This window comes from Cervus canadensis, chromosome 3, assembly GCF_019320065.1.
Source record: "Cervus canadensis isolate Bull #8, Minnesota chromosome 3, ASM1932006v1, whole genome shotgun sequence".
NCBI classification, from domain to species: Eukaryota; Metazoa; Chordata; class Mammalia; order Artiodactyla; family Cervidae; genus Cervus; species Cervus canadensis.
The window spans coordinates 94,393,350-94,411,141 of NC_057388.1; the positions used below are offsets into that span (position 1 = coordinate 94,393,350).

Genomic DNA, 17,792 nt, shown 5'->3' on the forward strand with positions numbered 1-17,792 from the left:
ATTTATAGGCTTGGCTTTTATTAATAATTTGTTTCATTTAACACATTACATTCTCCAATGACTTGCTGATCACTCTCTAATTAGGTTCCAGTCAGTCCTACAGAGTTTTCTTTAACCTATCTGAACTAAACAAGTATATCGGGAGTTGGCAGGCTTTTTTTGTGAAGGGCCAGAGAGTAAATATTTTAGGCTTTCTTTGTGAGCTATCAAGTCTCTGTTACAACTACTCACCTCTCCTTTTGAAGTGTGCAAGAGGCCATAAATCATATGTAAGTGAATGGATGTAAAACGGTGTTCCAATAAAAAACTGTATTTATAAAAAGACAGGTGGTGGGGCAGGTTAGGTCTCTGGGACATAGTGTGCTGATTCTTGATCTATATATTAATTCTAGATGCCAGAAAAACAGTACATTCAAGTAGTGCTATTTTTCAAACTAAAAAATGTCATCTCTGCAGAATTTGTCATGAGAAGTGATTGATCAAGGCATGTTACATGATACTTTTCATCTAATTGCTTAACATCATAAACAAACTCATAAAGTGTTTTCTTATAGAATCATAAAATGTTTAAGAACTTGGAAAATGTGTATTTACTGAATAAAATGTCATAAGTTGGTTCACTGAGAGTTGGAGAGGAAATTTATGTAGGAAGCACAGCCTACCACTAGTATATGGCAGTTGAGTATATGCAAGTTACCTGACTTCTCTGAGCTTTAGTTTTCTCGTTTGAAATAGTCCTACCTTATAGTTTTATGAAGTATAAATGAGTTAGTTCCTAGGAAATATTTAGCATAACGCCCAGACCATAATAGATGCTCAGTTAAAATGTGAAACAAACATCAAAATGTCTTAAAATTCTAACTCCCTTAAATAGTAATTTTTGATAAGCCTGGGTGCATGATAGGGTTTCCAGGTTCATAGTGTTTAGTTTCAAAAACGTAATTTTAACTTTATTAGAAATAATAGGCAAGTTCAGTAAAGTCAGAGGATACAGAAATCAATGTACAAAAATGAGTTGCATTTCTATATATAAACAACTATCCAAAAAGGAAAATAAAGGGAATTCTAATGTGGTTCAGTGGTTAGGAATCTGTGCTCTTACACTGAAGGCCCAGATTCAGTCGTGGGCCAGAGAACTATGATCCCACAAGCCGTGCAGTGTGGCCAAAAACAAACGAAGAGGAAATTAAGGAAACAGTTCCATTTGCAATAGTGCAAAAAAGAATAGGATATTTAGGAATAGTTAACCAAAGTGGTGAAAGCTTGTACACTAAAAACTATAAATCACTGATAAAAGAGATACAGATGGAAAGATGTCCCACAGTCACAGACTGGAAAAATTAATATTGTTGAAATGTCCATATTTACCAAAATGATCTCTGGATTCAATGTAATTCTTATTAAAATCCCAATGACATTTTTACAGGAATAGAAAAACAATCTTAAAATTAATTTGGAACCATAAAAGACCCTGAATAGCCAAAGCAGTTTTGAGCAAGAAGAACAAAGCTCCCTGATTTTTAAAACATGTTATGAAGTTACCATAATCAAACCAGTATAGTACTGGCATAAAAACAGACATATACACAGACTATGGAACAGAATAAAAGAAAACAGAAATAAACTCTGGCATATACATATGCTCAACTAATATTTGACAGAGAAGCCAAGAAGACTCATTGTGGAAAAGATTGTCTTCAATAAATAGTGTTGGGAAAACTAGATATCCATGTGTAAAAGAATAAAATTGGATTCTCATCTCACACTATATACAAAACTCAACTCAAAATGGATTAAAGACTTAAAGCCCCAACACAATAAGACTCCTAGAAAATATAGGGAAAGAGCTTCTAACATTGGTTTCTGAAATGGTTTCTTTGATATAGTATCAAAAGTACAGGCAACAAAAGCAAAACAAGATAAGTGGGACATCAAACTAAAAAGCTTCTGCACCGCAAAAGAAACCATCAACAAAATGAAAGGTCAACCTACGCAATAGGAGAAAATATTTGCAGACCATATAGCTGATAAGGGGTTAATATTCAAATATATGAGGAACTATATAACTCAAAGGGATCCTGTCTGGTGGCTCAGACAGGAAAGCATCTGCCTTTCATGTGAGTAGACCCGGGTTCAACTCCTGGGTTGGGAAGATTCCCTGGAGAAGGAAATGGAAACCCACTCCAGTACTCTTGCCTGGAAAACCCCATGAACGGAGGACCCTGGCAGGCTACAGTCCATGGGGTTGCAAAGAATAGGACATGACTGATGGACTTCACTTTCTTTCTATAACTCAATAGCAAAAAAAAAAAAAAAAACCCAAATAATTTGATTTTAAAAATGGGCAAATTCCCAAATAATTTGATTTAAAAATTTGATTAAAAATGTCTGAATAAACATTCAATTATGTCTAAACATTCAATTATGGTTTATCACAGGATATTGAACATATTTCCCAATGCTATACAGTAAGACCTTGTTGTTTATCCATCATATATATAATAGCTTGCACCTGCTAATCCTGAACTCCCAGCCCTTCCCTCCCCCGTAAGTTTTCTGATATGCAAAATAAGTTCTGGAGATCTATTATTAAGAAAAAGAGGTACCAGGGCTGCTGGGCTTCTTTGAACTTTCTGCAAGGGAGCAGGTATAAGCTCTGGTTTTGGAAGAGAACAGCTTTTCCTCTTCATTTAATTTGAAGGAGTGTGGGCTCTAAAATCAATAAACAGAACTACTGGCTGTGAGCAAGTTATTTAACCTTATATTCTCTTTTCCTTAACATATGATTTTTTTTAACATGATTATTATGAAAATTGAATAAGATAATATAAAAGGGGGGTTTCCTTGCTGGTTCAGTCAGTAAAGAGTCTGCTTGCAATGCAGGAGACCCAGGTTCAATCGCTGGGTTGGGAAGTCCCCCTGGAGAAGAAAATGGCAACCCACTCTAGTATTGTTGCCTGGGAAACCCCATGGACAGAGGAGCCTGCAGGGTGTTTAACAGTCCATGTGGTTGCAAACAGTTGGACACGACAGAGCAACTAAACCACCACGAATGTAAAAAGTTCTCAGCACAACTCCTAGCTGTAAGACAATAAATATTTTTTAAAATTTTACTAGTAAAATTAAATTAACTTAGATCGAGTACTTTCAAGCCTACTGAAATTGGACGTACAATTCACCAACAGTGGCACATGGCTAGACTTGGTGGGTGTGCATATAGGACATTATTAGACATCAGGAAGATACACAGATATCGGATACAGCCTTAGATTTAAGTTAAAAAAAACCTTAGAAAAACACAGCTTCTTTTTAAAAAGAAAGTTATCTAGTAGTGTCTTCAAAATCAGCATCCAGTAGCTAGGAATTGTCTATGCATTATTTTCCTTTGTGTGATAAGATGCTGTGGCCTGTCAACCCTGCCAGACCTGTGACCCGTCGTTCTATCCAAATGAGGTGAAAAAGGCCGCTCTGCTGCAGCTGCAGAATGCGTAGAAGTTGCTAGGGTGGCCAGACCATCCTTTGTGTTGCTTCTCTATTTACAGCTGTTTTAGTATACACTACAAATAGCTCAGTGACCTACATTTGACCCCATGGTCAGCATTTCCTCAGCGTATAATTGTGACTGTTATTTGTCTCTACTTCATTGATTTGGGTCTGCAAGTTCAGTGGTACTTTTGAGGCTGCTTGGCCAATACTTGAGTACAGTGACACTTAGGTGTAGCCCCATGATCCCAATAGCCAGTAATCCTTTAGCTAGGATTTACTAAAACAAAGTTTATCTCGCATTTGACTGTATAATGATTTGACATTAGTGGTTCAGAGCAAATACAGTAGATGTCTGCTATGTATCAGGTGTTCCTAAAGCTGCCGATAAATTCTACTGTGTGTGCTAAGTCGCTTCAGTTGTGTCCGACTCTAGAAAAATATCCTATGGCTGATGTGTGATGATCTGGTTAGTGTCTGGGGAAGACGGTGGATCTAAAACAGGAGATTGTTTGCTGGCATAAGGGTGGCTGTTTCCGAGTCGGTGGTACACCCACTGCAGTGGAGAATCCACAACCAAAGCACTGATGCCTCCATAGGACAGCAGAGCTGAGAAGGCACCTTGTCTCCCAGAGGGCTCTCCTGCTAGAAGTAGGAGACTGCCAGGCAGAAGCCAGCAGGGACACAGCTGGACTAGAGCCAGCCCCATGACCTGCGACATAAGCATGAGATTTATGACATATCTCCCCAGATTCCTTGCATGTTCCCCTCACTCAGGAATTCAAAGAAAGGGGGTGGACAAGGCTCAAGCCTCAGCAATTCAGCTATGAGGACTGTAACCATGGGTTGCTGCTGGAGACCACGGAAATACTGTCCACAGCAATTGATGGGACATCCTTCAGGGAAAAATCCTAATAATGAAGGGTCATAGTTCAGCTGGTAAAGAATCAGCCTGCAGTGCAGGAGACCCCGGTTCAATTCCTAGGTTGGGAAGATCCCCTGGAGAAGGGATAGGCTTCCCACTGCAGTATTCTTGGGCTTCCCTGGTGGCTCAGACGGTAAAGAATCTGCGTGCAATGCAGGACACCTGGGTTCAATCCCTGGGTTGGGAAGATCCCCCAGAGGTGGGCATGGCAACCCACTCCAGTATTGTCTGGAGAATCCCCATGGACAGAGCACCCTGGCAGGCTACAGTCCATAGTTGCAGAGTCGGACACAACCAAGTGAATACACGTATCATTCTTACCAGTGTTACATCTTTGGAACCGCTATTCTATCTTAATCCGCCTTTTTACCCAGAATACAACTTGGAAGCTTATCTTAAAATTCTTTCAGGTGTCCAGTTCTGCTGTTGCATGTGTTAGCAGCTTCCGTTTACTTCCTCTCTAGGAGGCCACCCTTGATGACATCCTGTTTATAGAGGCTTGATTGTTTTTCTCTTTATTGTCTTGTACAAACTCGTGTGCGTTAGATTCACCTGGAAGGCTTATTGTAACAGATTGCTGGGCCTGGACTGGACATTTCTATCAAGTCCCCAGGTTACGGTTGCTAGTCTAGGGACCACATTTTGAGAATAACTGGTCTTACAGAAAGAGGACAAAATCTAATATATTGTGATATATTGTGATAGTTCTGTGATAGCTTAAATAAGCGTATGAAAGGATTAAAGAAGTTTAGCTTGATACTATTCTAATACCTATTAAGATCCTGACACTCTGATGTTTCCCAGTTACAGCCTGCTCATAGAAACTCAACACTGATTACAAACAAACAGTGTGTACTGGGAAACTGACAGATGAGCAGAACCTCTCAATGAGATGAGTAGTACAGTTTATTTCAATTAAATCTTTCCTAGTCTTATTTTCTTTCTAGAAGTGGAATAAAGGGGGGAAATTCAGATTAAAGTTTAAGGCAAAGTACTGATACACTTGTAAAGAAGACTAGAGGAGGAAGGTGATAATAACCCAAAGTAACCGAGGGAAGAGAAAAGCGAAAAACCCTGACACGTTGGCTGTAGCACAATTCAAGTTTATTCCATTTGTTCTTGCAACACAAAACTTAAACACAGTATTATTTAGCATTCTGATGTACATGAACTAGGATAATATGAGAAACCCAACTGTGTCAAATGTATTACATTGTGGAAAAAATGAACTCAAATATATCAAAATGCACAAAGCACTAGTCTTCCTCCATTACTGCTTAGAAAGATATGATTGTTTCTCCATTTACAAAATAGAATCAGGACAATTTAAATTTTTTAAAATTTTGCATGCAAACACTGCAATTGCTTATGTAGGAGGGCACTCTCACCAGCTTCTTCTATACACAATCGAGTACACAATATTGCATGGAAGAAAACAGCAGCTTAGTTGAAGTTTTAGGGGAAAAAAATCAAATAAGTACATATAGATTTGAAATCCATTATTTGGGGGAAGGAAATCAATGAATGAAGGGCCTGCTTGCTGACAGCTTCCACCCATGGCATCCACCTACTTCTCCTTCGTGCCCCACTGGGTTTAGAAGGTGAGCTGTGCAGAGAACTACTGGGTCGATTCCGGAGCCGGAGCTGAACTGTAAGTCTCAAGACACCAGTCGGAAGCTGCAAGGGGGAATCTGTTAGGATACTAATGTAGACAGGTAAACCACCTGTTTTCACTTGAAATAGTGCATCTGAAAAGACTGACTTAATACAAAACTACAGAACATGCAAAATTTTTTTCTGAGATGTTAAATATTACTGCAGTGGCGAACAAAACTTACTTAACCTTTTACTAATGCATGTAGTACCAAAAAAGCAGACAAGGTTTTAGCTTTCTTTACTCAAAATACAAACATTAAGTGTTGTAAATTTTTCTGCCAAGTGGTTCAGAAATACATTATAAATAACCTAGTTTAAAAAAAAAAAACTCTAAACCATCTTGGTCAGTCTATTCTATGTTTATCTGTTATTTTCTCAAGCAACCGCTTCATAATTACGGGGTTTACAAAATGGCTGAGAAAGACGAGGGAAGGCAAAGTAGCCTCTACTGCATTACAAGGAACACCAGGATAAACTGTACAAAGAATCACGTGGTCTCTGGACCAGGTGACTGGAGGAAGCAGACCAGGTTTAGGAATGATAGAACAGCACACTCTCTACAGTAGCCCACTACAGAAAACACTTGGAAAATAAAGGTGTAGAGAGTAAAAGTCGAGTCTTTTAAACAGCATATGCCAAGAAGCGAAAACAAAGATACCAGCACACCTTGTACACTGACAGTACATACTGACAGAGTGCCCTCCACCTTCAGCGAGGATCACTGTGTTTCAGTTCAGTGATGTCATAAAGCACTGATTACTGACTTCTAATCCAACTCGAATAAGCCTGCATCAAGACAGCAGAATTAGCCACAGGTATCAAAGTATTTAAACGTATTCTGTGATTGTTTACTTGGACACAGGAAAATTCCAGGGTTAAGCTAGTTTTAAGTGAAAAAGCCACAGGATAAAAAAAGGGTTCACCGGGGAAAAATACACACAAACAAACCCACACATCAACCAACCAATCAGCAACTGGTCAGTAAAACTTGTTATTGGCCAGGCTGACTGTTCTTGGTACTAGTTTAACCCTGCTGTAGGATGCTACATGGCCTTAAAAAATTGTCATTAATTCTTATTAACCACAATCTGAATACAAGTCCCTAACCCACCCTCCCCCCACTTTTAAAAATTTGAGGTACATTCAATTATTGCATGACATGGCTAAGGAAAAACGCTAGTATTTTTAGTAAGCATATATGGATGGCAAGTCGAATGAATCTTATTTTATATGCAGGACAGCAAATTTAAGGGTATATGTTTTAATCAGCTGTACTGCTCAAGAAATAAACATTAGAAAATGTGTCTAACTATTTTCTGCAGGTCAGAACACCATTTTAGGGCACTGTATTTTTAAAAATACAGAGTATAATTTGAAGGTGTCCCATTTTATGCAATGCATGAAAGAGAAAAGAAACAAAAATATATTAGGCAGGTGGGCTGGCATACATTCAGCAGAAGCCTATCAACAACTCTGGGAAACCTGGTGACACGCGTATTTTTAAGAGATGGGGTTAAACTGGTCCAAACAGTAGATTTCACCCCAGTGAAAGCTTTGGTGCAGTAAGTAATCAGCATCCAAGGTGGGTCTGAGAGAGGCATTCCAAAGAATGTGCCTTGCTTCTCCAAACAGAACTGAGGCCAATCTATTCAAACAGCAAATGAAGAAAATCCATAGGTACTAAGACAACTGTTCTCTCTTTATCTAACAGGCTTATGGCTATGATTCTATTTTTAAATCCCCTTTTACTACCAGCAGGAGTTGAAAGTGTTTCAATGTTATATGTCTGAATCTAGAGGAGGAAAAAAAGAAAAATGCAGACTGGAATGATTTCTCCTTTAGACTTCCAAAATTTGAGATTTTATAAATAAAACTAGTCAGTTTTACCTAAAGATACATGAAATCCATGTGAAGGGGGAGAGGAAACCCAAAGTCCAGCCGTCCAGCAGCGGAGGAGTGTGCGCCCCCTCGCCTTAACCGAGCTCTCATGTAACGCTGGAAGTCACCAGGGGAGATCTCGTCACCAGCCACAGGCAGCGCTCCTGACGCCGCCGGGAGACCCCACTGGAGTGCGTCTTAAGGCAGAAGGCTAGGGCGGATTGCTTGTCTCAGCACCCTAAGTGTCGCCACGGCAGCCACTACTGCTCACACAGACGGGGCTGCCAAATGCAGAGCTGGCCTTGGTATAATAAACCCTCCACACAATCTAATTAATAAATTAGCTAGGGAGCTGAGAAGGTCAAATGTTAACGGTATGTTTTGTCTTTGCTCTCCCATGGGTATCGGTTGTTTTTTTAACTGGAAATGGAAAAGAGGCTGACCTGATCAGGAATCCTAGTAAAAGCCTGATCTTGTTTTTTCCTCTCCTCCCAAACATTGTTTTTTTTTTTTTTTTTCCTGGTAGTCTGATTTGTTATGAATTTCTCTCTCCCCTCACCCCTCTAAAAGTATTTTAGCTGAAGAAGCTGGCAGATAGAGAGTGACAGACAGACAGGCAGCAGTGTGAGGCCACAGGAGAGTCATTCTTCCAGAGCTGTTAGCCCATCCGTCCATCACTGAAGAAGGGCTTTGATTGCCTGGTTGTCAGTGGCTTCAAAGGCAGTCAGTCCATCGGGACCTTTCACAGTCTTATCGGCACCCTGGAAAACACAGGAAAGAGCCTTTATCATTAAACAAGCCTACAACCAAGAGAAGAGAATGAAAGGCTAGATTACTTGGCACATGCAAAACTTCTTTGCTCCTGGAATCTGTTCCACTGAAGGCAAAGCCCCAAATAGTTGTCAAGGATACAGATTAAGCTATAAAAATATCAGATTATTTTTCAGGCACTAGAAATATACAAACTACAAACACAACTTGCCAGTAACATAGGCAATGACTGGTTTCTATTTATAATATCATACACTTTTTATTTGTAATACTAAATATTTATAATACTCAACTAATTAAGTTTTAAATAGGAAGATCCCTGTGTGTAGTATATAATGAGGAGGGTGGGGAGAGAACACTTTTGCTAAAAAAAAAAAAAAAAAAGCATTACTGTGACAACATTTTCTTCTTTGCAACACTTTTTGGATAGTGCATAAATGTTATGCACATATTTTTAAAATCTAGAACTTACAACTCTTTTAGGCAAATTCCTAAAGAACATGTATGATATTGGTCATTATACTTCCAAAAAACTGAGCAGTAAGTGACTGGAATGTGAGCCAGGAAAGGAGGAGGGTCCCTGCTCTACTCCAGAGAGATTCTTTGCAGCTTGCTCCCTTGTGCTTCACGAGGAGAGTGCTGCTCTGAACGCTTTACTTGCAACACAGCACTTCAGTTTTGACAATGTGTACATGTGCTTTGGTGTCTTGTCCTTATCCATCTTCCCTTGGTAGAATAAAAACTCAATGGAAGTAGAAATCTTACTCATATTGTCCACTACTCTGTCCCCAGTATTTAAACAGGTGCCTGGTGCATGGAAGGTGAATTTGCTCCCAAACCATGTCTGAACTCTCTAACTACTAGTGAGAGCAACGCTCCACCCTCTTGAGGGTTCTCTGATAGCTCCAGCCCAACCAGTGTGTATTCACCAAATAACCTCTAGTGTCCTGTCTTCCTCCCATTGCCAAGTCTCACTCATTCTTCTGTTTCTGAGGCCTTCAGAACTGTCTTAACTTGGAGTAGATGGTCCTGTAGAGACCAATGTCAGTCAAATTCACCAGTCTCTCCTCCCATTCATCCTTCAATGTGCTACCCCTTTAGAATGTCTCACCATTCCATATCTTTTTACATTGCTGGGTTCCATATGTAATGCCTTGCCCCCTTTCTCTGGGAAACCCACTCGATCATTCAACAAATATTTACTGAATGTCTGAGGTATAGACACTGTGTAAGGGGCTGGTGGTGATTCAGTCGCTAAGTCGTGTCCGACTCTTGTGATCCCATGGACAGTAGTCAATCAGACTCCTCTCTCAATGGGATTTCCCAGGCGTTAAGGGGCTGGAGAATCAAAGGAAAAACAAGATACACTCTGCCAGTCTGGCTCGTGTGAGAGACAAACAAATTAACAAATATGATACACCGGGATGAGAACAAAAAGAGCACTATGCACAGTGATGAGTGGCCCATAAACCAGAATGGGATGAGGTAGGAGGGTGCAAGAGTCTTTCTGGATGAGGTAATGCTTGAGCTGGGTCTTGATGAGTAAAAGTACAAGCTGATTAGGTGAGCCAGGAAGGAGATGACAGAAATTCTAGCAAGCGTTAAAATTATCACAAAGTCCTCCTCATTACGAATATAAATGTTTGCTTTCCCATTTTCTAAGTGATTTTAACTGCATTATGAGACACACGGAACTTACAGTCAAGTGACAGAGAAATCTGCAAGTGAGAACTTCAGTGGCGAGCATGCCAACACAGGTTAAGTGACAATAATTGGGTCAGTTGTATTCAAAACAAATTTTTTTTTTTTTTTTTTACTGAAGTATAGTTGAAAGACACTGCTGTGTTAATTACTGCTGGAAAGTGACTCAGTTATATGTATATACATTTTTTTCATATTCTTTCCATTATGGTTTACGTAGGACCGTATTGTTCACCATGCTATATATACCAGTTTGCATCTGCTAATCCCAAACTCCCAATCCATCCCTCTTCCATATCACTATCCCTTTGAACCACCAGTCTATTCTCTATGTCCCTGTTTCTGTTTCATAGATAGGTTCATCTGTGTCATATTTTAGATTCCACATATAAGTGATATCATATGGTATTTCTTTCTCTTTTTGATTTACTTAGTATGATAATCTTTAGGGCCATCCATGTTGCTGCAAATGGCATAATTTCACTCCTTTTATGGCTGAGTAGTATTCCATTGTATATATATGTACCACATCTTTATTCATCTGTTGATGGACATTTCGGTTGTTTCCATGTCTTGGCTACTGTAAATAGTGCTGCTGTGAACAGAGGGGTGCATGTATCTTTTTGAGAATTATAGTTTTGTTTGGCTATAAGGCCAGAAGTGGGACTGCTGGATCATATGGTGGTTCTATTTTTAACAAAACAATTATTTCTTATTCATATTGGTAACTGTTTTCATGACTAGCAACTGTAAACTGTAATTCTGCATTAACAAAAAGTCAAATATCACAGTGAATATCTGTCGCTTTTTAGCTGACAGAGTTCACTTCTCTTCTTTTGATAACAGAATCCTAAATTTCATTCTAGGGAGACACTTGTCCCCATTGTGTGGACGGACTCCTCAAACTATAACTTAAGATGCCAGGTACTTTTCTTGCCAACCATCAGAGCAGGACACTCACTTCTGGATTTTGCATCTTGACTGAAGAGAGCAAAAGAAAGGCAACAAGAAGTCAGAGCCCGTTTATTTCTGTGGCATCACCCAGAAGAGGCAGTAGAGAAGTTTCTCCTATCTTGAGTCTTATAGCTGGCATAGTTCTGGCCTCTTCTGAGCCTACTACTCCAACTTTCCAACCGATTCTATGATTAGTCCAATTATATTCTACTTGTTAGAGTCAAATTCTGCTATTTGCAACCCAAAAAATCTGGCTGATAAAAGTATTTAAAATTTTATATAAGCCATCTCTTTTTTCCTAATTATAACACAAACTAATCACAGAATTCAGAATACACACCAAAAAAGCCCCCATAATACTCATTATTCTATAAGCTAGATACAACTAACGTTAACATTTTAATGTGTTTCTATCTACTCTTATGTCCTAAATATGCATGTGCATGTACCTCTTTTAAAAATAAATGAGTAACCATAAGAGAAACAGAGTGACTCTTACACCACACAAAAGAAACTTTAAGATAAAGAAGTATTACCAGAGACAAAGAGGGACATTTCATATCATTAAAAGGCTTAATATCCAAAATTTAAAAATAAAACCAAGAAAAAATTCCATTTATGATTAACATCAAAAGTAAATGTTAGGAATAAATTTAATGAACTCAAACCAGTTCTTCTAAAAGTGATAAAGCAGTTCTGTCAATGTGGAAAAAGATATTAAAAGAAAATGATTTTTTGGTAGCTGATTGGAGAACTTAAGAATATCTGGCCTTGAGGAAACCATTTTCAATCAATTGTTATTAGTTCTAAGGATTGTTTCATGTCTCTAACTAATACACTCATGCCACTAGAGTTATTAACTTTAGATATTACCTTTTGATTCCCAGCTATACAGATGCGGCTCTAGTGTACTACCAGGTTCTACCCCAGGTCCTCCCAATTTCTTATACTTAAAAATAGCAGTTTTGTTTCTTTGCAAATTTGTAATGTACTTATTTAAACCCTGTGTTTCTTATACCATCAATTCTGACAGTATCTCTACTTTGCAAGATGCTTTCTCTACTTTCCCATCCCTCCATTTCCTAAATTGCCAGCTTTTCTATTTTGTCAAGATTAACTTTTATATTCTGTCAAAAATTGTGTTTTGTTTATTGGTTGATTTTTCTGCCACAGTTGCCATACTGTAAATTATATCCCCAGGACTGACTTATAACTGGAAGTTTGTACCTTTTGACAACCTTCACCCATTCCTTGCCCCCAAATGAGTTTTGAGATTCATATGAATGAGATAATAACAGTATTTGTCTTTCTCTAATATATCTCACTTAGCACAATGCCCTCAAGGCCTCTCTATACTATTTCAAGTGGCAGGATTTTAATAGCTGAATAATATTCCATTGCAGTGTTTATGTACACACACACATACACACATTTTCTTTATTCACACATTTATTGATAGTCACTTAGGTTATTTTCAAGTCTTGGTCACAGTAAATAATGCTACAGTGAACACAAGGTACAGATATCTTTTTGAGTTAGGATTTTTGTTTCCTTCAGATAAACACCCAGTAGAACTGCTGGATCATATGGTAGTCCTATTTTAATTTTCTGAGGCCCCTCCATACTGTTTTCCACAGAGGCTGCACCAACTTACACCCTGCCAATAGTGCACAAGAGTTCCCTTTTTTCCATATCCCCGCCAACACTTACTGTTTCTTATATCTGTGATAACAGCCATTCTAATAGGTATGAGGTGACAATTCATTGTGGGTTTGATTTATATTTCCCTGGTGATTACTCATGTTGAAAGAAAGAAAAGTGAAGTCGCTCAGTCGTGTCCGACTCTTTGCAACCCCATGGACTGTAGCCTACCTGGTTCCTCCGTTTATGGAATTTTCCAGGCAAGAATACTGGAATGGGTTGCCATTTCCTTCTCCAGGGGATCTTCCTGACCCAGGGATTGAACCTGGGTCTCCTGCATTGCAGGTAGACGCTTTATCATCTGAGCCACCAGGGAAGCTAATGTTGAGGAACCTTTTAATGTACCTGCTGGCCATCTGTATATCTTTTGTAAAAACGTCTATTCAGATCCTCTATCCATTTTAAAATCAGATTTTTTTAACTGAATTTTTTTCCTGTTGAGTTATGTGAATATTTTGTGTTTTGGGTATTAAACCCTTATCATTAATATGATTTGCAAATAATTCTGTCCCATTCTATAGGTTGCCCTTTCATCTTGTTGATGGTTTCTTTCGTTTTTGGCGCCAAATTCAAAAACTTACCACCAAAATGAATGGCAAGGAGCTTATCATCTATGTTTTTTCCCTCGAAGTTCCATGGTTTCAGGTCTTAAAGTCTTTAATCCATTTTGAGTCAATTTTTGTGTGTGGTGTAAGACAGTGGTCCAGTTTCATTCTTTTGCATATACCTGTCCACTTTTCAATATCATTAATTGACCACACTGTCCTTTCCCTGTTGTATATTCTTAGCTGCTTTATGGTAAATTAGTTGACTGTGTATCAGTTCAGTTCAGTCTCTCAGTCGTGTCCGACTCTTCGTGACCCCATGGACTGCAGTCCGCCAGGCCTCCCTGTCCATCACCAATTCCCAGAGTTTACTCAAACTCATGTCCATTGAGTGGGTGATGCCATCCAACCATCTCATCCTCTGTCATCCCCTTCTCCTCCCGCCTTCAATCTTTTCCAATGAGTCGGTTCTTCGCATCAGGTGGCCAAAGTATTGCAGCTTCAGCTTCAGTCCTTCCAATGAACACCCAGGACTGATCTCCTTTAGGATGGACTGGTTGGATCTCCTTGCAGTCCAAGGGACTCTCAGAAGTCTTCTCCAACACCACATTCAAAAGCATCAATTCTTTGGTGCTCAGTTTTCTTTATGGTCCAACTCTCACATCCACACATGACTACTGGAAAAACCAGAGCTTTGACTAGATGGACCTTTGTGTTGGCAAAGTAATGTCTCTGCTTTTTAATATGCTGTCTAGGTTGGTCATAACTTTTCTTCCAAGGAGTATCTTTTAATTTCATATATATACACAGGTTTATTTTTGGGTTCTCTATTTTCTGTTCCATCGATCTATGTACCTGGTTTTATGTCAATACTGTACTGTTTTGATTCTCGTGCATGTATGCTCAGTCACGTCCGACTCTTTGTGACCCCAAGGACATAGCCCACCAGGCTCCTCTGTCCATAGAATTTCCCAGGCAAGAATCCTGGAGTGGGTTGGCATTTCCTACTCTTTATGACTCAGGGATTGAACTCACATCTCCTGTGTCTCCTGCATCAGCAGGGAGATTCTTTACCACTGGACCACCTGGGAAGCAATTTTGCTTCCTACATATTTGTAATATAGTTTGAAATCAGGAAGTGTGACACTACTAGCTTCGTTCGTTTTTCTCAAGATTGCTTTGAGTATTCAGCATCTGCTGTGGTTCCATACAAATTTTAGCACTGTTTAATCTAGAAAAATTGCCATTGGAATTCTGATAGAAATGGCATTAAAGCTTCTTTGGGCAGTATGGACATTTTAACAATATTAATTCTGCCAATGCATGAGCACAGAGTATCTTTCCATTTATTTGCGTCTTCTTCAATATATTTCATCAATGTAATTTTCAGCATATGAATGAGTCTTTTGCCTTCTTGGTAAATTTAAAATCCTAGGTATTTTATTCTTTTTGATGCAATTATTTTAAGTGGAACTTAAATTCTCTTATAATTTGTAATTAGTATATAGAAACACAACTGATTTTTGGATATTGGTTTTGTATCCTGATACTTAACTGAATTAGGTGAATAGTTCTAACAGTTATTTTAGTGGAGTTGTTAGGGTTTTCTATAATATATGTTGTGTCATCGGCAAATAGAGAACATTTTACTTCTTCCCTTCCAATCTGGATACCTTTTATTTCTTTTCTTCTCTAACCACTCTGGCTAGGGACTTCCAGTACTATGTTAAATATGTGGTGTGAGTGGGCATCCTATCTTGTTCATTACCTTAGAGGAAAAGCTTTGTTTTTCACAGTTGAGTATGATACACAGGTTGTGATCATAATACAGCCTTTATTATGCTGTGGTATATTCCCTCTCCATCTGGTTTATTGAGTGTTTTCATTATGAATTAATGTTAAATTATGTCAATGCTTTTTCTGTATCTACTGAAATAGTCGTATGATTTTTATCCTTCATTGTTATTGCGTTATATCACAATGATTGATTTGCAGATTCTGAATCATCCTTGTATCCCTGGAATAATCTGATCATGGAATATGAACCTTTTAATGTACTGGTGAGTTTGGTTTGCTGACATTTCGTTGAGGATTTTTGTATCTATGTTCATCAGTGATACTGGCCTGCAATTTTCTTGTTGCATCCTTGTCTGGTTTTAGATGGGGAAATGCTGGCCTTGTAAAATGAGATTGGAAGTGGTCCCATCTGTACTGATGTTTTTGGGAAGAGTTTGAGAAGGACTGATATTAACGCTTCTTTAAATGTTTGGTAGAACTCACCAGTAAAGCTATCTGGTTCTGAATACTGATAGATTTTTACAGTTAAAATATAAAAGCAATGCTTAAATTACTTCTGGGTAGACAAAGATGCCACACAAAAAAAGAAAACTACAGGCCAATATCACTGATGAACATAGATGCAAAAATCCTCAACAAAATTCTAATAAACAGAATCCAACAACATGTTAAAAAGATCATACATCATGACCAAGTGGGCTTTATCCCAGGAATACAAGGATTCTTCAATATTTGCAAATCAATCAATGTGATACACCACATTAACAAACTGAAAGATAAAAACTATATGATTATCTCAACATGCAGAGAAAGCCTTTGACAAAATTCAACCCTGATTTATGATTAAAAATTCTCCAGAAAGCAGGCACAGAAGGAAAATACCTCAACATAATAAAAGCCATATATGATAAACCCACAACAAACATTACCTCAATGGTGAAAAACTGAAAGCAAAGAATTATCTCAAAAATATACAAGCAGCTCAATACCAGAAAAATAAATGACCCAATCAAAAAATGGGCCAAAGAACTAAACAGACATTTCTCCAAAGAAGACATATAGATGGCTCAAAAACACATGAAAAGATGCTCAACATTACTCATTATCAGAGAAATGCAAATTAAAACCACAATGAGGTACCATCTCATGCCAGTCAGAATGGCTGCCATCAAAAAGTCTACAAACAATAAATGCTGGAGAGGGTGTGGAGAAAAGAGAACCCTCTCACACTGTTGGTGGGAATGCAAACTAGTACAGCCGCTATGGAGAACAGTGTGGAGATTCCTTAAAAAACTGGAAATAGAACTGCCATGTGACCCAGCGATCCCACTTCTGGGCACATACACCAAGGAAACCAGAATTGAAAGAGACACATGCACCCCAGTGTTCACTGCAGCGCTGTTTACAATAGATAGGACACGGAAGCAACCTAGATGTCCACTGGCAGACAAATAAGAAAGGTGTGGTACATATACACAATGGAATATTACTCAGCTATTAAAAAGGATGCATTTGAATCTGTTCTAATGAGGTGGATGAAACTGGGGCCTAGTATACAGAGTGAAGTCAGAAAGAAAAACACCAATACAGTGTATTAACACATATATGGAATTTAGAAAGATGGTAACGACAACCCTATATGTAAGACAGCAAAACAGACACAGATATAAAGAACAGACTTTTGGAATCTGTGGGAGAAGGGGAGGGTGGGGTGATTTGAGAGAACAGCATTGAAACATGTATATTACCATATGTGAAACAGATGACCAGTCCAAGTTTGATGCATGAAACAGGGCACTCAAAGCTGGTGCACTGGGACAGCCCAGAGGGACGGGATGGGGAGGGAGGTGGGTTCGAGATGGGGGACACATGTATGGCAAAAAACCACCACAATACTGTACAGTAATTAGCCTCCAATTAAAATAAATGTAATTAAAAAAAAACTACTTCTGGGTAAACACTGCTCCCTGTGGCGCCTGGCAGACTACTAAATTAGTTTTGCTTCTACTGTTCCAGTATCAAACCCCGTGCACCCCTCTTAAATGACAGAATCGGGACCGCCCCAGCTGAGTTTTTCCTCAGTCCTATTCGTTCATTTACAAATAACAACTCTTGATCCTATTTGTTCCAGTTTGGCTAAGCTGCTATAATAGAGGCTAAAACACAATGGATTAAACTAAGTTAACTTATTTCTCTTTCACAGAACAATAATGCTTAGTGTGCTCACCTCCACATCTGCTTCCAGCCTGCTGGATGTGGGCGTGAAAGTCCATGGCAAGTGGCCTCATATTTTAGGTGATGATCTAGAAATGGCACACATCATCTGTGCACACCCCATCGGACCAAACTTAGACACAAAGCCCCAGCCACAAGGCAAACTG

At 38.8% G+C, this 17,792-nt stretch overlaps 2 protein-coding genes across 2 annotated transcripts in view; both read right to left on the reverse strand.

The window, feature by feature from the left end:
* Positions 1–5,495: 5,495 nt before the first annotated feature.
* On the reverse strand, positions 5,496–8,053 carry LUZP6 (leucine zipper protein 6). Its single transcript, XM_043462345.1, has 3 exons — positions 7,962–8,053; positions 6,829–6,850; positions 5,496–6,181 (listed from the first exon to the last, which is right to left on the reverse strand). Exons 1-3 carry the CDS (start codon positions 8,051–8,053, stop codon positions 5,864–5,866), a joined length of 432 nt encoding a protein of 143 aa, XP_043318280.1. The 3' UTR covers positions 5,496–5,863.
* MTPN (myotrophin) overlaps positions 5,496–17,792 on the reverse strand; it is a 72,797-nt gene continuing 60,500 nt past the window's right edge. The window contains exon 4 of the mRNA XM_043463799.1: positions 5,496–8,703. Coding sequence (XP_043319734.1) covers positions 8,617–8,703 — 87 coding nt within the window. The 3' untranslated portion in view covers positions 5,496–8,616. The remainder of the gene's footprint in view (positions 8,704–17,792) is intronic.

Excerpts from the sequence above, each read along its gene's own strand:
- LUZP6 (XM_043462345.1), bottom strand. The coding sequence starts at position 8,053 with ATGAGAGCTCGGTTAAGGCGAGGGGGCGCACACTCCTCCGCTGCTGGA. Across the intron at positions 6,851-7,961 it reads CCCCTTCACATGGATTTCAT|GCTTATTCGAGTTGGATTAG; the intron begins GTATCTTTAGGT and ends GTCTTGATGCAG. Across the intron at positions 6,182-6,828 it reads TTATTCGAGTTGGATTAGAA|TTTTGTATTAAGTCAGTCTT; the intron begins GTCAGTAATCAG and ends CATGTTCTGTAG.